The sequence below is a fragment of the Vicugna pacos genome, chromosome 7 (assembly GCF_048564905.1).
Source record: "Vicugna pacos chromosome 7, VicPac4, whole genome shotgun sequence".
Taxonomy (NCBI): domain Eukaryota; kingdom Metazoa; phylum Chordata; class Mammalia; order Artiodactyla; family Camelidae; genus Vicugna; species Vicugna pacos.
The window spans coordinates 36,821,157-36,845,064 of NC_132993.1; the positions used below are offsets into that span (position 1 = coordinate 36,821,157).

Consider the following 23,908-nt stretch of genomic DNA (forward strand, 5'->3'; position numbering starts at 1 on the left):
TTAACATGCTGGGAACAACTCTTCCACATTATACTGACATCATTCCATATTTATAATCGTAAGAGTATATGAGCTAGCCTGGATAATAGAAATACATATTGCAGCAGAAACGTTTGGTATTTAACATTTCCAGTGACAGTTCCTAAGACTGCTGAAAGGATAGTAAGCTTACTAAATTTTAATCAGTCCAAATTTGCATCTACCCCAGCCACAGCGATGACGGTGCCCACACAAGTACACAGTCATGCACCCTTTACTTGTACATTTATTTTGAGTGACTTTTGATTGCCTGCCTTGAGTCACTCTATTTCCCTTAAATCGATGCAGACATTTTAATTTGTCATAAAGGGAAAAAGAGACAACTATTGGGTCCTTCCAAGCAGGCTACTTCTATTTCACAATCCAACAGGAGGATGCGGTGATGCATTTTTTGTTGTCTTCACAATCCTCTTTAGGTTCCTCACTGAACTCAACAGAGTCCAGCTGAAGGTCTGGGGTTGGTGCCAGAGGTACACACCCAGCTCCTCCCTTCTGGGAATCACACTCGTAAGTTCAGACTGATCCCACCTGGGATAAACTTTTTGGGGGTCAGAGAGTTGACCTCCCCCAAAGCCCTTTCCACACTGGCCATCATCTTCCTTCACTGTGAACCTTGAGGAAATAAGAGACCAGACTTTTGAGGAAGAGGAGGGTGAAAGACGGAAGGAAGGAAACCTGCAGGGAAGGGGAGGGCTCAGAGAGGTGCCGCAGTGGGGCCTGCGTGCTAACAAAGTTTTGGCCATTTGGCCTCTGGGTCCCTGCAGAATGCAGAGCTAGGATCACATGCTGCTGGTTTTCTACAAATGCCAGGAAGAAACTAATCCAGCAAGCAAAACAAATACAATCTCTAGAAAGGAAAGAATGAAGGTAAATGCACTTTGAGTATCTATATTTATAACGTAACAGCCAGTTATACTTGTTCTGAGGTTAAATGGTCTCTTTTGCCAGTTGGTAGAGGGATATTCTGATTTATGCCGTACACTTTTATGCCAAGGTAAAGGCTTTCATAGAGTTTAAAAGAAACTTAATATAGAACATATGATCCCGGCAAAGCCTAATGACACGCCAAACAAACATGTTGCTGTCAACACAAAGGGCACAAAGTGAAACACCCAAGCTGCTCAGAAACCATAAGCGGACACACAGGCATGATCTTCCCTCTCTGACCAGAGCCATCCCCACCTGAGGATGTTCATATCTTACCAGTGACCTTCATGAGCTGGAGAGGGCAGCATCTTTCTAAAGTAGCAATGTGATGGACTACAGCCCATCAGGGCAAGGGATCTGGGAATCTACATGCTCGCCACTGTTACATCATGTCTGGTACAGAGATGCTTGATGCTACTGCAATCAATGACGTAAAAATTCCAAAGTCAGACACTAAAAGCTGGCCATTCTATTTCTAATATATTCTCAAGAGAAACCCTTGCTCACATGCACCAAGAGACACCTGTAAGAATGTTTGCAGCGGTACTGCTTGTGATAACTCTAAACGGGAAGCAATTTAAATGTCCATCAACAGTAGAATGGATAAGCCAATGGTGGTGCACCCACCACTCAAACAGTGGAACTGTCCAGCAGTGAAACGGACAGATCATAGCTATGTGCACCCATGTGGACAATCTCAGGAGCATGGGGTTGAGTGGAACAAAAAGCAAACTGCAGAGAAGTACACGGCATGTTACTCCATTTACAGACAGCGCAATGATGCATCTGTTTAGGGATACAAATATGTGGTAAAACTCTCCAGAAAAGCAAAGAGATGATTCACTGATGAAATTTCCAGCAAGTCGTGATCTCTGTGTGGGGAGGGCACAAAGGGAACTTGAAAATAACAGTGTTGTCTTTCTTAAGTTGTGTGGTAGGCAGATGAGGGTTCCCAGAATCACTAATTCTTTCTATCTTACATGTATTTTGTGAAAGTTTTTGTAGTCACTCATTTTATCAAAATGCTATTTTCAAAAGCTGCCTGATGATGAGAGAGAACCATAGTCCTTCATGCCTCACACTGCAGGGATTGCAGATCTTCAGGGGAAGGAAGGAACACGGAGCTGCTGTTCCAGAGCCTTCTCCTGCCCTCACAAGGTCCCACGTCTGATGTTCCCAGGGCATCCTTGACTCTTGACTCTGTGGTTGTCACTTGAATAAGATGGACTCCAGGTTAAACGTGGCCTGGGGGCTGCTGAGTGTACGTAATCCCTCCTCCTTCTCAGAAGTGACCAAAACACATCCATGGTTGGGGACACACATCAGCAATCTGCAAACCCATGGGTCATATCCAGCCTTGACAGCTGTTTTTGAACAGCCTGTAAACTACAAATGGTCTTGACATTTTTTTTAAAGGTTGAAAAATATCAAAGGAAGAAGAATATTTTATAACACAAGAAAATGATTTGAAATTCAAATGTTAGTGTCCATAAAGTTTCATTGGTCCACAAACCACATTTGTTTATCTGTGGCTGCTTTCACTCTACAACAGCCAGTGGAGTAACTGCCTAAAATATTTACCATCTGACCCTCTGCAGATAAAACTTGCTACCCTTGCTCTAGAGAAAAGTTTAAAAAATAAATCAGGTCAGGTACAGAAGAAACTAAGACACAAAATTTGCTTCTTTGCTTATACTTGGCCTCATTTCATATGGACTATAAGGCTGCTTGGGAGAATATATGATACAGTGTAAATTTAAAAAACAAGGACTAATCTGGTTAGAATGGGGAGCCAGGCCCAGTGAGAAAGACCACCCATGGCAGGAAACCTACACAATTATCAGTACTAGAATACCAATCTGTGTTTTGAGCAGTCAGAGCAGAAAGGGACACCATCGTAGAAAAAGTCACGTAGTCTGAGGAAGACAACCAAAAACGTAACTGTTATTCGGAGCAAAGCTGCTCTCCCATCAGGTGTGAAGCCTTTGCACCAATCGGTGATGTTCTGACAACATCCCCATGGCGACACTTCCTGCGACGGAAGCCGAGGGTGTGATTCCACAGCACAGCACGAAAAGCAGCCATTCTATGGAGCCCTCTGTCAGGCGGGGCTACCTCCGGTAGAGGTGACTGGATTTTATCAGAAAGAGGCTATGCTCAGGCTTGCTGGTCTTCTTTATCTTCCTCTCCCAGGGGCACAGCTAGATTGTGTGTTCACCAAGTACAAAGCCTGCACCAAGCACATCAGGTCCCAGTGCCCATGGAGAACATGATGATACGTGCCATCTGCACACCCTAAGACGCTCAGAACAGCCCACAGTCAGCTGCTCGAACTTGGGGAGAACAGTTATGACAGCCTGGCATGTGAGCTGGCTCAGTGGCTGGGGCTTAGAACAGGGACTGGCACCCCTCCGGGCTCTCTCTCTGAGGCCAGCCTGACCCCAGCCACCCAGAAGCCCTAATTCACCTGCACCAGAGCTTTAGGGTTGCCATGGCAACCACTGCCCGAGGAGGAAAGAAGAGGAAAGAGGTCAAAGGTCAGCATAACATGAAGAGTAGAGACTAATGGGATGTGAAGACCCAAAAGGGCATCTACAGACACAAAGCAAAACTTTAAAAGGGTAAAAAGGTACCAGATGCTGGATTTAACCTCAAGGGCGCTATGTTAGTGCTGCTTCTGCATGTTGGTCCTATGTCCATCTGCCGGAGGGAAGGCACCTCCTTCTGTTGTCTGATGTGCACAGATGGAGCCCTGCACAGGGGATCAGAAGCTGCAATCCTGCCCCGAATGCTGGATGGGAACTTAGGGCAAAAGCTGCTAAGACTGGTTTGGTTTTACAATTGTCCCTAGACATCCACGGGAGACAGGTTTCCCCCAGATACAAAAATCCAAGGATGCTCAAGTCTCCTATACAAACTGGGGTAGTATTTGCATGAAACCTATACACATCTGCCTGCAGACTTTAAATCATCTCTAGGTTATAATAATTTACAGTACCTAATACAGTGCAAACGCCTTGTAAATAGTTGCTGACACGCAGCAGATGCCAGTTTTGCTTTTTGGAACTTTGTGGAATTTTTTTCTCCCCAAATATTTTCAATCCAAGGTTGGCTGAATCCATGGATGTAGAACCCACAGATACAGACGGCCAAGTGTACCTACAAAAGAATAATCAGTCTGTTTCTGTAACAATATTTTAAATTATACTATAGATATTTTTATTTATATATAATTTTGGAAGGTAATATAGTCACATAGTTAAAAAAATTAAGGTGTTGTGGAGAGACACACTGAGAAATCTGGTTCCCACTCCCCGTCACTGCCCCCCATGTGTCCCACCACCACCACAGAGGATCATTTTATTGGGTCTGGGGTGTCCACCCAGCTTGTCTTAACAAATTTACAAGTAAATACACACACATACCCGTATTTTTCTCTCCCTTTCTTACACACAAATGTATACATTGTTCTCTTACTCTCCCCCCTTAACAATACAGAATGGGGACCTTTCTCCACGGGCGCTCTCTTTTCTCTCTTTTCTCTGTTATAGCTGCAGGGTGTCCCCCTGTGTGGCTGGACCCCCTGTGCCACAGTGGACACATAGGCTGTTTCCAGGCTCTGCTGTCACAGACAACATGCAATGTGCAATCTTATCCAGACGTCACTCAATGTGGGCAGGTCTGTTTGTAAGATAAATTCCCAGAAGCGTTATCAGAGATTTTAACTCCCCTTCCCCCAACACTACTATTTTATAAATTATGTTTATTTTTGTCGATGGCTTTAGTCAATGATGAGAAACACAGGAGAGGGGAACTCAGGTAGCAAAAGTCTCGGAATCCTTGTTTTTGCTGGTGATGTTAGAGAAGGAAGAATATTCTATGGCAAGACTGTCCTATGGTCCTGCCCTTTTTCCTCTGCCTCCTCCTGGTTGACACTGACAAATAAGGAGCTGAAGAAAGAATAAAAGAACCTATGGGATGTGGAAATAAATGCTCCTCACAAGTCTACGAAAAGGGAAGCCTTGTGCCCCAATGACCTGCTGGTCTGTGGCACTGAGGTGAGAGGCACCAAGAGAAACCCCAGGTGTTCCCTAACTCCACTGCCATATTAATTTATATCCCACACCGATGTATTTCTACACGGACCCATATTTCCCTCTAAAATGAGGAGGGGAGGCTGGGGGCTAAGTGCATAAAGGATTCACAAGGTCCAGGCCAAACTCAAGGTGCTTCTACCCTGGCCACCCTCAACTTGCAAATTCAACTCAAAACTTCTTTTTATGCCTTCTGCGTCAGGCTGTGTGAGACGTGAGGAGCACAAAGATACGATCTCTTGTCGTGAGAAACTTGCAAAGAAGTCAACCCTGGGATGGGGACAATCCAATAGTTGCTAAAACACGGGATGAGCACGGGACACCACCAAATCTCTCAGATTAAAACTAGAACATTGCTTCACTTAAATATATTTTAAAAATCCAAGTGTGGAAAAAATAAAGAGGATCTCCACAGGAAAAAGTTGGTTTTCAGGTTGAACAGATGGTTAATGGGTAAGTTCTTTCATTCCATGCAAAGAAGGTATTTCTAATTTAGGGCTTTCAGATCCCGGGAGATCAGATGGAAAAAGGGTCTTCCCCTTAAAAAAGCACCATCTCGCAGAATGCCAAGGCTAAGCCTCTTTTCCAAAGTCGAACCTCTGAAAGGCAAAAAGGAGTCTTTTCTAGAACAAAGACCCAAAGAAAGAAAGGATTCTAGACCTAAGGCTTCCTAAGACAATAGGATACACACTAGGATCAAGTTATTCCCCTGGGACAATTAAGCAGGAAGGTGAGTCAGCACTGGAGAGACACAGTTGATCTTCAAGGGCTGCTGACTGAATGCCAGGCATTGTGCTGGAAGCCACGACCTGCGAGGAGCAGGAGGGCACATTCTATACCTCGTGGGGCTCACAGTGGATACATGAGTAATTACGGTACATGGGGCTCACAGTGGGTACATGAGTAATTACGGTACATGGGGCTCACAGTGGGTACATGAGTAATTGTGAACCCAAAATTGGGGCCCCAAATTGAGAAGGCCTCATGGGCTCCAGGCTGGCACCTACAAGAAGAAAAAGGGAGGGAAGGTCATCCCAGGAAGAGCCCAGATGGGGACTGGAAGAATTCTTGACTGGCAGGAGTATCAAGGGCTAACAGGTGGCCGGAGAGCATGAGATGAGGCAGGAGACAAAGGGCCACAGCGTGTGTGTGCGTGTGTCAGTGTGTGTGTCAGTGCGTGTGTGTGTGTGTGTTTTGGGGTGGGGGCTCCCCGTCAGCACGGGGGAGTGTCGACTCTATGTAAAGCCCTATGGGGATCCACCACAGAAGCGGTTTCAGAAAGGTGAGGTCTTCCTTTCAGCAGCCGCATTCTGACTGCAGTGTGTGGAGCAGAGCGGGTGGGAGGCTCTGCAGTGAGCCTGGACCAGAGAAGGCCTCAGTCAAGGAGGGAGAAGAAAATGACCACAGCCACGAATATTGATGCAGGTGCTGGTGGTGGAGATAATGACACCAGGAACCAGGGGTTGTTGTGCTTTACACTTATTAATTCAATTATGTGTCCCAACAACCTCTGGGTAGGGCCCAATCACCCCCATTTTCCAGGAGAAAATGAGGCACGGAGAGCTGAAATGACTCACCTTAAATCGGACACTTGTTGAAAGGATGGCCTGGTAAAGAACGTCCAGGTTACACGGGCAGGGAGGGAGCGACAGACCCTGGATCAGAAAATGTCCAGGACAGTGGATTTCAACCGGGCTTCGTATTGTGGAGACCCTTCATGGGACCCTAACCCAGAGCAGCTCCCCTTTTATTAGCTTTATGTGTTGTATTTCCCTATGAGATGTCATTTAAAAAAAAAAAAGGTTTTCTTGGCTAAACACAGTTTTAAAACCACCGGTCCAGGGGCTATATATTAGGGTGTATCCGTTAAGATTCTTAATTGTAAGAACACTGCAACACTGGCTGCTCTAAGCAGAAAAGTACTTCACTGAAAGGATATTAAGGAACTAGGGCTGGACGATCAGGAACAAGAGGCAAACACGACCCAGAGCCAGGGTGGTAAGGACCCCACTGTCACAATGCCAAACCCTTGATATCATAGCCCGTGCAGCCGACAGCGCCAGCCCCGGACATCACTCACTGCCACCAGCCAGCCACACAGCCTCTGCTGTCCCAAGGACTGTCCCCATGGCCAGAGTAAGCCCTTTATTATTGTTATTTTTTTGTAGCAATCTTTCTTTTCCTCTGTTTCTTTCTATAAAGTCCCTATAGATTGTCTGGAGTTTGGATATATTTAAATATTTCATTTTTTAAATGAAGTATAGTTGATAAACAACATCGTATTAGTTTCAGGTGTGCAACATAGTGATTCAACATTTTTATAGGCTGCAGAGTGAGCTCGTCACAGTTCCTGAACTGTGAGTGCCACTGGCTCCCAACTCAGGGACTAGAAGGAACACTGACCTGTGGCACCCAGGCCCTCGCCGCAAAGGATGCTGGGAAAGTGAGCCTTTGCATTTCCAGCCTCCCCCAGGGGTGGTGGACTCTGCGGCCCACCAAGTCTTACAAGGATAGAGATTTTCCAAGCATGGAAGGCGTGGGGTGGGAGGGATCTAAAAGGGGGACAGTGAGATCCGAAGGCTCTGGGTCTTCCTGGATCCCATTTACTTCCTCCCTTGCATTTCAAAGAAGTAAAATGAGTTGACTAGAGGGGAAAAGGGCCCAAGTATTATCTATATTTTTGTATGCTTTAAAAGTTTCATATCAAAACTAAAAGTCCCTGCTTGGGACACCAAAACCAAAGGTCACAGTTTGGCCTAAAGCTATGCAAAAGACTAAGGTCATGGGGGCAGCCACCAGGCCGTTTGGAAACCTGGTTAAAGAAAAAGAAATTTCTTTCACCTGAGTTGGTTTTAGGTGAAATCAGATGCCAGTTACCCCTCGGCTTGGCTGAAACTAACCACAGAGGGAAGCTTACAAGTAATCAGTTAGAAAGCAGCGTACACACAGCCAACTGCAGACAGGTCCTCCCAGCGCTACACACTCACTGCGAAAGTGGAAGAAGCAAAGAAGCAATTAACACTAAAGATAAAGATCTATTTTAAAAGATGGGTGTATTTATAACTCACCCATGCCCAGACACTCCGTGGGTGGAGGCATGTACAGACATATGCCTGTGGTCAGACACACAGGAATCCACGGACACGTGAAAAGCAAAGAAGATTCGCAAAAATGAGCCTCAGTAAATGATGTTTGAACTATAAAAGAGAATTTCAAGGTCTTTGATCTCCAATTTGACATACAATAAACTCTGACTCACTGCTGGGGTTGTTCTGCACAAAGAAAATTAATTTTAAATTCAAACATTTATAATTTATGGTCACTAGTCTTTTTCTCTTTTGGTTTGTTTGTTTTAAGCCAGCGGCTGTGTTTTGGCTCCTCCACTGGGTCTGTTCATGTTTGTATACCTACTCATACAAGAAGAACAATCTGAAGTTTAGAGGAAAGCCAGAGAATTGATTTATGCTTGAAAAACATGAATCATGGAAAAAGGCAAAATAAACTAAAATGATCCAGCATGAGAATATAAGGTGGAAGGAGACTGAACTGAGGTCTCCAAATGTAGAAAGAGAGCCTCAGAGAGGTTCAGACTGATTGGTCTTTACTTCTACTAGAAACGACTTAGAAAAGCAGGTCAAAATTACAAATAAAGGATGTACAGTAAGTGGAGGAAGAATATCGTGGTAATAAGGACAGCTAAACAATGGAATGAGTAGCAGGGCAAAACTGTGGAACTTCATTCTCTGGGGATTTTAAAAACAGGGAATCAAAGTGTCTAAGAGCTAACCTAACAAAGAAAGAGCAGGATCTTCATGGAGAAATATTCCACACTCACCTCTGATTGCAAATCCTGGCATCCTGTATGTTGTGTTTTGCTTTTAGGAAAAAAAAGTGCTAAGGTTCCATCCAAAACACATAGTTAAGATGTGAAAATCAGAGGACACCAAGTACTTCTCAAGGACAGTGTTACGAGTCCAGCGCAGCCAGACCGCTCCAGCTAGAAAAGGTAATGAAGCACACTGAGTGGAATTCTCCAGTTCCTTCCTAGATGGTAGGGTATATTTCTGTAGGAGGGCGGCCACTTTTTCCTTTTACGAGGCAATTATTCTAGGTTAGGTTCTGGTATAATGATCCTGTGGCTCAGGCACAAGGAAGAGGGGGAATACGGAGGGAAGAGGGGAGTCAGCACCAAGATACCTTGTATTTTATTCAGCTTGGAAACAGGTGTGAGAATAGCCACCCAGCTCTAAAGAGACATTTCTCCAGAGAACTATACACATGGGCAGTAAACACATGAGAAGATGCCCATATCATTAGTCATTAGAGAAATGTAACTAAAACCCCTAATGAGATACCACTCCAGGCCCAAAATGTGGCTATAATAAAAAAGAAACACTAACAAGTGTCAGAGAGGATGTGCAGAAACAGGAGCCCTCATATACCACTGGTGGGAATGTAAAATGGGGCAGCCATCCTGGAAAAGCCTGGAAGTTCCTCAAAAAGTTAAACATGGAACTACCACATGACTCGGCAACTCCACTTAGGTATATACCCAAACGGAATGAGAACACATGTCACGTAAAAACTTGTACACAAATGTTCAAAGCAGCATTATTTACAACAGCCAAAAAGTAAAAACATCCCAAATGTCTATCAGCTGATGACTGGGTAAAGAAAAGGAGATACATCCACACAACGGAATATTATTCAGCCGTAAAAATAGAAATACAGACGCTACAACATGGATGAACCTAAGTCAAAGAAGCCAGACACAAAGGGCCATATATTATGTAACTTCATTAACAGGAAATATCCAAAAAAGGCAAACCCACAGAGACAGAAAGCAGATGAGTGACTCCCCGGGGCTGGAGGGAGGGGGTGACCACTAATGAGTATGGAGTTTTTTGGGGGGGTTATGAAAATGTTTGGGAATAGTGGTGAGTGTTGCAAAGCTCTGTGAATATACTAATAACCACTGAACTATATACTTTTAAGGGGTGAATTATATGGTATGGAAATTACCTCTCTATTTTTTAAAAATCTCATGCTGTCAAAGCCCCTGACCTCACCGGAGAATAGAACTGGATGGCTTCCTCAAGTGCCTGCCGGGCCCCACTCCAGGGAGCACCCCCTATTAAACCCGTCTCTCATACTTTCCAGAGCCAAAAAAGACGAGGAAACAACTGTCTCCTTCCTTAACCTCCTGGTCCCATCTCTGGGTTTATAGATTCTCTGCTTCCGAATGGGAAAGAGTCTGGGATCCGAGTATTCCTGCCCAGCTTTGAACTCCTGCTCCACACTCACCCACTGTGTGACTCAGGCAAGTTTACTTAAATGCTTTAAGATAAGTGTCCTTGTGGGCGAGGTGGGAACACTTTGCCCAAGACGGGGTGGTATAAAGATTAAGTTAGTTAATGAATATAAAAGGCTGATCAACAGCACGTGGGGCAAAGTAAATAGTCAACAGATATCAGGGTTTGTCTCTCCACAAATTCCTGAGTGTTACCGTGCTGGGACCAGGCTGTATGTACAGCCTGAGAGTGCAGAGGGCATCACATAGGCCGTGATAAGACAAAGACTGTTCTGGGAGCGGAAACACATGCCAATAATGGGGCTGAACTTGAGTAGGCTCCACGGTGGTCCCTGTGAATCTCCCCTTTCCACAGCAATGCTGAAGGCCACGAAAATTCTAAAGTGCAGACAAGCTCGTGTGTCACCATTGCTTGTAGCCAAGGGCAAGCAAGGAACTTGGCAAAGTGGAGCTGCTGCCTGGCCGGGGGTGGGTAGAAGGTTTCAGGTCACTGCTGTCGTTGCAGGAGAAAACACGGGGCTGGGAAGCTGGGAGGAGAGAATTTCAAGGGAAACAAATCCCAGCCCCTAACTGCTGGTGCACACCGCCTGTGGCCTGGCCAGAAAGCCGTTCCTCTTGTCTGGCAGACCGTCACTCCAGGAGCTCTCACGCGGGCTTCTCTAGCATTTAAAGTGTTAAACAAGTTTAACTTGAAATCATCATTGCTCCAGGAAACCCAAGAGGAACAGGTTCTTCATAAACAGCCAACAAGGAAGTCCCTGGATGATTTTTCTTACACCATCTTGTTATGGGCTCAATTGTGTCCCTCAAAAGTCACATAGTCCTTCAGTTCAGTTAGACTAGAGTCCTAACCCTCATTACTCGAGAATGTGGCTGCCCAATCCAATAGAAGTGGTGCCCTTATGAGAAGAGGAAATATGGGCACAGACAAGTACCAAGGGAAGACCATATGAAGATATGAAGACACAGGGAGATGACAGCTAGCTACAAGCCAAGGAGAGAGGCTTCAGGGAAACAAACAAACAAACAAAAAAAACCCAACCCTATCAACACCTTGAACTTCCAGCCTCCAGAACTGTGAGAAAATTAATTTCCTCTGTGTAGGCCACCCAGTCTGTGGTCCTTGGTTATGAAAGTCCTAGCAAACGAACACAGTCTTACCTGTAACCACAACTACTTTTCCTTCTGTGAATTGAAGGGCACTTGGTAGAAACAGTGATCATTTTCCCTCTCTGTAGAAAAAGCCTCAGGGTTGGAAGGGACTTTTGAGATTCAGAAGAACTGCATACATTTAAATATCTAGCCTGTACCAGTAGAGTCAGTCAATAAAAATACCACAGCTGTTCTGATGAACGCAGATACTGGACTTGAAATCGGGGGTTGTGGGTGATCCTGCAGTCACTCACTCATCGCCCAGTTCATTTCCATATCTTCCTTTGGTAGATCATTGACCAGAAAGTCCTGGCTTGCATAGATTAGATATATGGTTGCACACAGTAACATTCTGAACGAGCATCTTAGAGTCTCAGATGTTCTTCAATTAAACTGACTGCAAAGTTGGAAGGATAGAAGCAACTTTTATTTATAAGCTGAAACTCTACCAATATCTAACAACTACTTGCATTTTTACTGTAAAGCTTGGAAGTATCAAAACTAACATAATTCAAGGTTACAAATCTACTCCAAACAGTCCTGCCTGCCATGTAACAGAGCTCAGCATGTGAGGACTGTGACATCACGGTCTCCTGCGCGGTTTCACAGGCAGGGACAGGAATTCATTACTAACCAAAATTGGACTTGAACATCAAATTCAGAACAGTTAAAAAAAGCCAGTGAGGAGTTACAAACCTGGGGAGTGTTTTATACACCATCTAGTCCAGTCCACCTGTGTGAATGATTCCCAGCTTAGTTACTCGTGGGGTTCATAAGCCGTGTATCTATGTCACTGAAGAGCACACTGACCAGTATAGGTCTGAAGTCAAAATTTCAACAACAACAAAAAAAGCTCATTACTCCTTCACCCATTTTATTTCTAAAAGTTGCAAGAGATCGGTGGCGGTGGAACAGGGTCAGTGAACTCTTGACCTTATAACCAGTAGTTATATTTTGGAATCAATCTTCTAGAAAAAATAACAGTGTGTCAGAAACAACCTGGAGCTGCCAGGGGTCCGCAATATACCCGTACGGCAAATACTGTCTCTAGACTACGGAAGTGATGTAACCGGGGCCCAGGTACTAGTGTTCTTAACCACACAGCAGATGTTCTCCTAAGCAGCCTCTATTCAAGGGATCCACCAGACCATTCCCATTCTTTTCATAAACGCCCCGGCACATGGAGTCCTCCCGGCAGATCAGCTGTGCACTTCCCCCTTCAGTGGGGCACCGTGTGCTCACCCAGGGTCAGCTGGGTCTGGTCCCCGCCTTGTTTATGTCAGCTGTGCCTATTACTATGGTCTCCTAAATGTGACATCAACTGTTGAAACAGGACTGTGAGCAGAAAGAGAAGTTGTTTCTAAGAAAAGGAAGATGAATGTTTGGAAAGCTTTTATAAAAGCAAGTTGTTTAAAGAAACTGCTGTCAAAATAGGTGTGGGCAGGATGACTGCAAAAGACTGAAAAGTGGTAAAAATGTAGTATCCCACACTCAGATTGCTTTGCAAATATCCTTGCTCCACTTGGAACCAAGAATTACTGGACACATACACACACAACGATACCATTATCAGCATACTTATGAAAGACCATGACTGGGGAACTCAAACCAGGTTGGCTAAGGGAGTGCCTAGTCTAGTATAAATGCTGGGGTGATGAATAAAATACAAACACGTAGAAAGACACTAATGAACTCAGAGGAGCTTTTTATCATCAAACCTTGGAGTCTAATTGCTTGGGTATAATCCAAACTCTAACACTTAAAAGCTGTGTGACCCTGGGGAGAATCCCTCAGCTTCCCTGGGCCATCGCTCCTGCATCTGTAAAGGAGGGCTGATGAAAGGCACAAATAAAGGTACTGGCCCTGGGCCCCGGCCGCAGTAATTGTCCGTGTTTTTGTTCTTGGTACAACCGGACACTGAAAATACAATCACCAGTACATGGAGGGAGGGACATGCAGTACTTTGCTGTTTGAAATGAGGCCTCAAACTAAAACTGACTGGGAACCCCTTTGCAAAGAGCTAACCAGTAAAATGACTCAGTGACCTGAGGCTGCAGAGGCCACCCGTCAAGCCAGGAAGGACGAAGCCCCGAATCTACCAGCAGATGAATTTAACGCCTAATCATTGGTACTTTGAGGCCACTGAAATTTTACTTTTTCCGCATTTAAGAAAACAAAGACTGCAACAGTATTTAAGTCGGACTGAATTTGCTTATTGAAAATACATTCTGGAGAAGCTTTTCTAAAAACATAGAGATTTAGATCAGTATTTTTAAAAACAAGAATCCACCTGAGACGTCCCACTTTAAAAGACACCATGCTTTCAGCACAAGTTGAGAAAGACAGAAGTACCGATTCCACCCTCTAGCTTCTGGGTGAGCAAAGGGCATTCAGATCCCTGGAAGGCGATAAAACCCCACCCAGAATGCACAGAGCCTTCAACGTGGCCACGTGAACAACATTCTCTTGGCTTTCATATTGCATTTCGGGAGTTTATAGCAGCCTCTAGGTAAGACAATTGAAGGCCAGCTTAACAGCGTAATCAGGTAATGGCTGAATCAAAATAGGACTTGCAGGAAACAAGGGCTCGTTGGAAACAAACAACAAAGCAACGCAGTTAGATAGCTGTACTCGGCAAAGAAAACCCAGGGCTTCTTTATCTAATAATTTGATGGAAGGATTCAAGACTTCTTCATAATGAAATGCTTACTCTGAGCCCATCCCCAGAGTGCTTGTCCACCGGAATCCTGCTGTTCGGCAGCTGTCTATCAAAACATCACAACAAGAACTGTTGTCCAGCTCAGGCCTGGTGTACCGTCATCAGGAAGAGGATCAGGAAGTTTCTGAGGTTTCTAAATACTTGTTGAGGACTACAAGCCTGCAGGCTTTTTTTTTTTTTTTTGGCATATCCTGGATGTTTGGATGCTAAGAGTCACTGGTGTGGAATTGCCTCTCAGCTGTATGGACCAGGGTATCTATGATGAACACATCAAATTTTAGCGAAATGCATGATTTTATTTGCTACTGGCAGAGATTGTTATCAAGGACTTCTGTGATAAAATCTTTAGCAAGGTAGGGTAATTTTGGAATAAAAACAACACACACCTCAGTGCTACTCTCTCCTGTGAGGCACCATACATGGGAGCCTGCCGCGTTCCCTGTCTGAACATTTCAGATCGTGGACCTGGGTGGTAGGCCAGTCTAGACCCCTGCGTGTCGGGAAATGACTGTGACCTCCTACTCCTCACTAGACAGCTGCATGGGGGGCTGCTGACTTTCACCCCAATGGCCATCATGCTTTTGCCACTCAGACCCCAAACCCCTCCAGACTGACTCCTTCCCAACCACCTAATTTGGTCCTGTCCCCTCCATCCTTCCCCTATGCCTCCAGAGCCAGGCAGACGGGAACCAGGTCCCTGTGCTTAAGCTTGACCTCCCCCTTCATAACACGCAGCATCCTGGTTAAGTACCTGCGAGTATGTCTCCTTGTGAGACTGTGAGCTCCCTGAGGACCGGGCGGGGCCACCCTGGGCCCCTGGCCTCACCCCGCACTGGGTAGAGTAGGTGATCAATGTTGAATTTAACTTACGTAAATATCTTCTGATAGAAATAGTTACCTAACCTCCCCCCCAAATATGTCCTTGTTCTACATGTAGCTGATACCAAACAGCAGAAGTGGACTTGTTGAACGCCCGGTGTATGGTCAGGCCATTTAAGATGGCTGTTCTCTTGCTCTCTGTACATCCCCGCTGAACCAGTCCGTTTTGCTCACATTACCACCTAGTCTTCTTAATTATAGGGCTTAATTAGTCCCTGGTAACTGATGAGCCCACCTTACATCAATTTCCCCTATAAAAGGTAGCCTCCTCCTCCCCCCCAGTAGAAGACGTGTCCTGCCAGCCGCACATGATGGGACGTCACTCCACGACCCTTTGTGTAAGGTCCCCTGTCCTATAAACCACTGATGTCTCTGTTGCTGTCTCTGGGCTGTTTCTTCGGTCTCGAGGCTGAGCCACTATAAGGCTTGCAGGCCCTGCGGGGTGCACGGAGGACAAACTGCAAGGCCTGTTCCTCCCTCCACTATGGACCAAGATCCCACATCTGTCCAGAGTGAGGCAACAGCAGAGCGGAGGGGTGAGGTCAGCAAGCCGCATCACACCGACATGATGCAGAAGCATGTGAGTCAGCCCGGGATTTCTTAAAAGCCTCTGAGCCTGTCTTCTAGGAATCTACCCAGTTAATCCCCACAACATCCAAAACACAGGCACGTCTTTCCAGTTTTTGCCTCTAAAAGATCCTCTTATCCCCACCCACTTGCCCTGCTCCCCTGTCACCACCCTTTTGAGTCTTTATTCTGTAATGGCTTCTCTACTCAACTCTCAGGACCCACACCAAGCAGCCCCCCAGCAGTCAGAACAACCTGGTAACAGTTCATCAGCTCTGTTCCTAATCCTCTGTGGCCTCCTCCTGCTGTTAAAATTAGAGCCTTGGAGGCCCCTACCTCCCCCTGCAACCCTGGTCACCTGCCACTCCCCTAACTCGAGCTCTCTGTCTGGAAGAAGCACACTTGGGGCCTTTGCACCTGCTGGGCTCTCTGGTGGAGCACTCTTCTCCCCAGCTTTTCCATGCCTGGCTCCTCAGCTGACTCCTAGCTTTCAGCTGAGACCTTCCTTGACCCCATCTTCTCAAGAAGCCTCCATCATCCTCAGCCTTTGCCGCTATCTGTAATTATTTATCTAAGGGCTGACTTGTCCATCTCTCTGCCAAAAATGGAAGCTCTGTGAGAGCACCGGCTTTGTCTTGCCCTACACGTTATTACCAGAGCCTGACACAGACCCTGGTACTTAGAGCTCAGAAAATATCAGTTGAATGGGTGGATGAATAAATAATAAGGGAATGAATATCCCCTGGGAGAATCAATATTTTCAACGCTTTTCCCACGCCCCCCTCCCCCTAATCTCCCACCAAATCAGATACCAAATAGGCCCAGATTTCTGAAAAGACAAAAAGTAACATCTTTCCCTTTGGTAAAGTGAACTTTGCATCCTCTCACCCTAGGCCTTCCCTCATTCACACGATCTTCTCTTACTAATCCACAGCAGCCTTGTTACTGACCACCTTTCTCCCTGGAAGCGACCCAGAGCTCCTTGGCTCAGAAAACCGGAACTCTGCCCTGGAGTGGAGCCCAGGTCACAGACTCACATTTGAGGGCAGAGAGGCCCTGGTGCCCTTTGAGTGCTCTACCTCTGGCCAAAAGCCCTGTCCTCCGGAGGAACAAAAACAGGAAGGGAGCAGAGGCCTCCAGCGCCTTGACACAGTCCCGGGAGTCTAGGTGAAGCTCTGACACCTGGCCCGCTTCAGACCCAAGACAGGGAGGGAAGAGCAGGTGGGCAGGGGTCAGTCAAAGGACGTGGCGTTTGGGAAGACACTGCCACTACCCGCTCTGAAATGAGACAAATTGCCTGGCTTCAAAACCTGATTTCAACAACTCCAGTTTTGAAGGCCACACGTACGCTATTTAATCTCTCTGAGCCTCCATTTCCACAGCTGCCAAAATGGATTTCACAGTTTCTACTTTAAGAAGATTGCTGGGCACTCTGTCCCCAGATATTATGTCTGGCTACATCCACCCACCCTTCAATTCCCCAGGACAAGCCCATTATTCTTACGGGAAAAATTCAGCCAGGCATCAGTCCTACTCAGTGACTACCCCCCCTCCCCACATACGCATTTTTTTCTGACTGTTTTGAGGCTGAGCCATACAAGCTGATTCCCATTTACTTAACTTGGTTTGAAAACAAGGCCAGCCTGACTCCTGAATTTAGTGTATGCTTGTACACAGCAGCCATTCGTGTCTTTTAATGAACAAATCAGACAAGATGGGTTGTCTCTGTTGATCCTACCAATCAAGTCTGATAAACGAAAATCTCTTTTTTCACAATGAGTGAAGGCACTGATTCACCTTGTGCTTTGATACTGCAAACAGACACGCGGCAAGAAAACAGAGTCAGAACATGAAAAGGCTCAAGACTCTGAGAGTCACATTCCCTTTCGGCAGAGGCTATGGGGAAGACGTGCAAGTGGGATGTTAAATCTCCACATTTCTTTTGGAGATTACCTGTCAGCTCCCACAGAGCAGGGCTTATGCTTTCAGAAATCAAAGGGACTTTTCAAAATAGAACAAATCCTCCGCAAAATAAATAAATAAAAATTAAGCAACCTTCTCAGCATCACTCGTTATCAGGGAGATGCAAGCCAAAAACCACACTGCACCATCACCTCAAACCTATCAGGAGGGCCACGATCAAAACGACAACAAATAACAAACGTTGGTGAGAATGTAGAGGAGAGAGAACCCTCCTGCACTGTTGGTGGGAATGTAAATTGGTGCAGCCACTGTGGAAAACAGGATGGAAATTTCTCAAAAGAATTAAAAATAATGACCCAGCAATTCCACTCCTGGGTATAGATCTGAAGAAAATGAAAACACTAATGTGAGAAGATACATGCACCCCTATGTTCATTGCAGCATTAGTTACAATAGCCAAGATACAGAAGCAACCTTAGTTCCCACTGACAGCTGAATGGATAAAGAGGTACACAGTGGAATGTTACTCAGCCATAAAAAATGAAACTTTGCCATTTGCAACAACATCGATGGACATGGAGGATATTATGCTAAGTGAAACAAGTCAGACAAAGATATATCATTTATACGTGGAAACTGAAAAACAAATTAACAAACATAACTAAACAGAAACAGAGTCAGATATAGAGAACAAACAGGTGGTTGCCAGAGGAGGTGGGGAGGAGCGAAATAGGGGAGGGAGATTAAGAGGTACAAACTTCACATTACAAAATAAATGAGTCATGGGTATGAAATGTTACAAATGCAGGGAATATAGTCAATAATAACATAGTATCTTTGCACGGTGACAGATCCTAGCCAGACTTCCATGGTGATCGTTTTGAAATGTATAGGAATACCAAATCACTATGTTGTGTACCAGGAACTAACCTAGTGTTGTAGGTCAATTATACTCCAAAAAACAAGCAACAAACTCTTAGAAAAAGAGATCAGATTTGTGGTTACTAAAGGCGGGGCACGGGGAGAGGAGAAATTGGATGAAGGCAGTCAAAAGGTACAAACTTTCCAGTGCTAGGGATATAATGTACAACATGATAAAACATAATTACCACCGTTGTAGGTTATGTTTGAAAGTTGTTAAGAGTAAATCCTAAGAGTTCTCATCACAAGAAAAAATGCTTTTTTGTATTTCTTTACTTTTGTATCTATATATGAGATGATGGATGTTTGCTAAACTTATTGTGGTAATCATTTCATGAGGTATGTAAGTCAAATCAGTATTCTATACACCTTAAACTTATACAGAGCTGTGTGTCAATTATATCTCGATAAAACTGGGAGAAAAAAATAAACAATCTTCACTCCATACGTGGGCTGCCACTATATTTTGCAAGGATGTTTAGCAGAAGCATTCTTCTTTTAGTCTTGCTCCATAAATACTGAACAAGGAAAAACATTGCCTAAGACTGAGATTTGGCAAAGGAATCTGATGAAACCCGTCAGTTCTGTGCCTCAGTGTGACGTCCCTGAGGCTCCTGGTGATTGTGTGATTAGCTTTCTGCTGTCCTACCTCAAGCTTTACGTGCAAAACACAGTGTCTTGTAGCTCAGACATGCTTGTTCACCAATGCAGCAGCATCCCAAGCCATCTCTACCCAGTTAGAGGTCCACCTAGGGATGCTTTAGTCTAAGAAAACACACCTACCAAAGCAAACCCACAGAAAGGAAAACAGCAGCACATCCCTATGCAACAGAAGTGACCACGGGTTTCTTTTCCATCATTAGCTACATTTAACACAGGGAAAAACTTAGACTTGGAGAGGTTAAGGAATTTCACCAATTTAACTCCGAAGAGGTACAGCCAAGGTTTGTTTGTTTTGTTTTTGCCTTTACAATGGATTTAATGTAAGAAAATGTGACTAGCACACTATTTGGCAAGTGCCCTTGGTTAGGCAGAGTGTGGGAAGCATGAACAAGAGGCAGGATAAAGGTAAGGTGTTCACGAAACAGCACAGTTGAGAAGAGCGTGGGTCTAAAGTCAGACGGTCCAGGTGCTAGTCCCAGCTGAGTCACTCACGAGCTGTGGGTTGGAGGCAAGTCATTTCACTTCCTTGCTGTTAGTTTCCTCACCCAGAGATGGAGACTCATTAGTAGAAGCATGCATTACCTACTTCCCAGAGTTCCCGGGGAAATCAAATGAATGTGAAAGCTACTGGAAAATATGAAGGCGTATCCAGAAGTCAGGTAACTCTTGTAATTTATATATATATACACACATACATATAAAAACAAGAGCGGGAAATTACCTGCATCCATTCTTGCTCAAATGAAATGCATTTCCTCTTCCTAATAAAAGGATCAATAAGAATGTGAGAGATTTTTGTGAATCAGGATGAACACAGCTCTTGGAGAATGCGCACTGCTGTTTTGATGACATGTGATCCACTCTGTCATAGCCAGCTACCTTATGGTGTCCTAGGACAGTCATACAGGCCAATGGACCCACTCCAGTTCTGCAGGGGATCAGGCCCTAAGCCAATTACTTCGGGTTTACTGGACACTAACAAGGTGCTCGGAGTGCCCAGACCACTGAACACATTGTGAGCAGGCAAGAGGAGCCACCAACCTACCAGACAGCAGATGTGGCCAAGTGTGAGAAATGTGATGGGACACAGGTCACCTTCAAAGTTACTTCCAGATGCTCCCTTCTCCACCCTTCTGGGTTTGGATCAGCTCGTCCTGCACTTCGGCCTGAGGACGGCAGTTAAATGTCTTCAGCAAGTCATCATCCCTCTAGGAAATCCAAACAAGAGAAACCAGGGCAAACCCCTCCCTGGACGAGAGCTGCAAGCACCCTTCCTCAGTGGGCCCCTGGCCCGCAGGGCCTGGCTGCAGGTCGGAGCCCACTCTGAGGTCGGCTGTCTCCTGCTCACTCTCCCATTTCCTACCCTTCACATTCTTCTGTTCTAGAAGCTGAATAAGTTCCTCAAACTCTGGCCAGAAAGAACATCATACAGTTGAATAACTACAAGGATGATCAGAACAATCAAAGGAAACAGGACCTAGAAAGCTCTGCATGGACTTACTGACCTTGTCAGAAAAGCCAGCACAGGGGAAGGTGCTTTACAGAACAAGCCACACGGTAGCTGCCTGCCCACAGACAGGACAGTGGGGCTCAAACTTCAGTGGGTATCAGAACCACCCTGAGGGGGCATGAAAACACAGAAGCCCAGAGTTTCTGAGTCAGTTGCTGATGCTGGTCCAGAAACTGCACTTCAAAAATCACTGTCATAGTTAAGTGGGCAAGGGCTACCCGGTCTCTCATTCCCACTGGGACAACTTCAGATCCTGACTCATCCTCCTCCACCCCCGCAAACTGAGCCTTAAGAAAACCCCTGAAAGGAATTAAACAGCCATCCCTCCACCTCCTCCGTTCCCCTTCGTCCATAATGGACGACGAGAACAATCATCCAACAATATCCCCCAGGACTAAGTCCTGTTCTCACCTGTGCACAAGATGATTTTGCAAAAGGAGTGAGTTATGATGCAAACCAGAGGACACGGTAGTGCAGGAAGAGCACTCAGGGGTTCCCCAGGTCCTGTTCTCTGAGCTGCTGCGAGGTCCCTCAATGTTCAGTGACAAGAGCATGCCACCGGGACGGTGCCAGGGAAATGCTGTGACCTGCTTTTCTCCTCACTCATTTATCCTCATGCTCTGCCATAATGCACTGTGATTTCCCACCAAGAACTCCCATCGTGTCACCAAACTGCCGCCTTGCCAGCCTCGCCAACCATCCAATACAAAAGAAAGCAGCGAGCAACCCCAAGCAGACTGCATCTCTGGCGGGTGAGAGGGCAAGATCCCTCCAGACCAGGATCAGGGGGTTGTGACCTGGCAGGGACCATTAGAAATATTTCTTTCCTTCCCAAAGCTGATTATTTTATATAATACACTATTTCACTAACAGCTGGAGTTACTGCTACAATTAATATTATTTTGCTTTGGGGGGGTCATTCAAGGAAGTTCCTACAGAGAGCAGTGATGTGAACGATGTAAACACTCAGTGACAAGAGCTCATCCTACAACTCTCCTCTACAGTTCAAATGAGAAAATGTGGCCGATATTCACCACACATCAGCTTGGCCTTTTCTGGCTATGGGAGAGGAGCGGTTGCATACATTTGGGGCTGCAGTTGTGGGCCTGAAAACCAACTTCAGGCTAAATAAGGAAAAAGAATGAAGAGTGATTCATTTACAGCATTTTGGTAAATATACATAGTGCGTATATTTGCAAATACCTGGTTTTTAAGTTGGTTTTCTGCACACAAATAGGCATATTTAGTGGGACAAATGTGACTTTGCCTCCCATTAAAAAAAAAATCCAATTAGCTACTTCTCACATGCAAAACTGCAATAGTTTCCAGGCTCTGAGAGTGCCTGGTCTGGTATAAACCCCATGAAGTCTTGTGAGCCAACCAACATTCTCCAAAGCAGTAACACCAATAAATACAATCTCCACCTACCCCAAATTTAGGAATTGATCTCAGATATACCATGTTCAAGATACAGTCCTCAAGCCCAGACAGCTGTATGCAGAAAATTCTGGAGCAGGAGAGCTCAGCCAGTCAGAATACTGCACAATACTGGCTGGGGCCTCAAGAACACTGATTAAATAATCTTGCCCTCTCCCTAACCTCCCCTCCAAAAGTCCGCTCATCTGCATGCACAAATGAGACCACGCAGGAGCTGCTTCATGCCCAGCACCCTAGGTGGTTCTTGCCCTCACCTGTTTTCCAGGAGCGTCATACACACCACCTCTCGCACCCCGGGGTTGTTGGCCTTCTCCACGGAACAGCCCTGCAAGTTCCAGGTGGCCAGCCTCAGCACAGGCCGCCCATCCCTTGTGCCTCCAAAGGCCTCCACCGAAGGCCGGGTGGAGATGATCTGTGTAGGCCCCCCGGGCGGCAGGTCCAGGTCCTCACTCTGCAGGCTCAGCGAGGTGGGGCTGGGGTGAGGCTTGGCGGTGAAGGTCAGGCCCCCATTGGTGTGGGTGGACGGGGGCCTGGACCTCTCGGCAAACACCTGGTGCCGTATCCTGTCCAGGAAGGCGGCATTGATGCCGCCCATCCTCACCAGGTCCTCGACGCTGCGGAAGGGCCCATGCTCGCGGCGGTAGTCCACGATGCTCACGGCCATCTTCTCCGTGAGGCCTCGCACGCTCATAAGCTGAGCCGGGGTGGCGGTGTTGATGTTGACACGAGGGGTGAGGGGCACGGCGGCGGCCAGGTGGTGAGGTTGCTGCTCCGCCAGCAGGTCCCGCCGCAGAGAGCTGGGAGAGTGCTGCGCGGAGCTCCCCTTGCTGCTCACGCAGATCTCGAACTTGACTTGCTCCAGCTTGGTGGCACCCACGCCACTGACCAGTGCCAGGTCCTCTACCTTCTTGAAGCCACCGATGTACTCGCGGTACTCCACGATGCTGCGTGCCACCGCACGCGTCACCCCAGGCAGGGTCATCAGCTCCTCCTCCGTGGCGGTGTTGATGTTGAGCCGCTCCTGATTCACCAGGATGTTGCTGAAGTTGCAGGCCGCGCTGAACTTGCGACTATGGGACAGGTCCGAGGGGTCCCGGGGGATGGAGCGGTGGCAGCCCAGGGTGCTCCCCATGGCCAGCCAGGATCAGGGGCCCAGGAAGGCCTCACCACCGCAGATCTCTCTGGCTAGGGAGGAAGCCCAGTAGACCCCACAGGTACAGAAGAAGGGAAGGTACAGGATTCGGGGGATGAAATGGTTACCACAAACACTAAATCTCCATGCCCATACCATCCAAAAGCACCTTTCACTTGGCCACCTGGAAAACAAATCAATAAACACACAGATCGACTGAATCAATTAATCAGTTTGTATTAGCACTCCCTCCCTAAAGCTGGAGTTCTTAACCGGGAGTCCAGAGCTGTTGCCCGTCTGTGAAGCCCAGAAAACACACACACAAGGGGGCAGGCCCATGAGGATCTACCCTGTGGTGAGGTCCAATTTTTATCACACTGGGGTCCAAAAACGCTGTAAGCCGCTTCTCTTGGAAAGAGACCTATCCCCATCAGCCTACACCTCTCCTCCCCGCCTCTCTCAACTCTCCCAGCCCCGGGGCCTTTGGCCGCCCCCATTTGGGCTCTCGGGTATAAGGGAAGGTGCATCCCCCACCCTCTGCGCCTGAGACTCAGCGCCATCTGCAATTTGGGAATTCCGTCCTCACTAGTGCGGACACGGAGAAGGGGTTTCTCGACCCCCACCAGACCCACCG

The 23,908-nt window shown here is 46.4% G+C and overlaps 1 protein-coding gene across 2 annotated transcripts in view; it reads right to left on the reverse strand.

Moving 5' to 3' along the window:
- EEPD1 (endonuclease/exonuclease/phosphatase family domain containing 1) overlaps nucleotides 1-23,908 on the reverse strand; it is a 98,448-nt gene that overhangs the window by 74,046 nt on the left and 494 nt on the right. For both annotated transcript variants that reach the window (XM_072964680.1, XM_072964679.1), the window contains exon 2: nucleotides 22,397-23,458. In XM_072964680.1, the coding sequence (XP_072820781.1) occupies nucleotides 22,397-23,274 (878 nt within the window). In that variant the 5' untranslated portion in view covers nucleotides 23,275-23,458. The remainder of the gene's footprint in view (nucleotides 1-22,396; nucleotides 23,459-23,908) is intronic.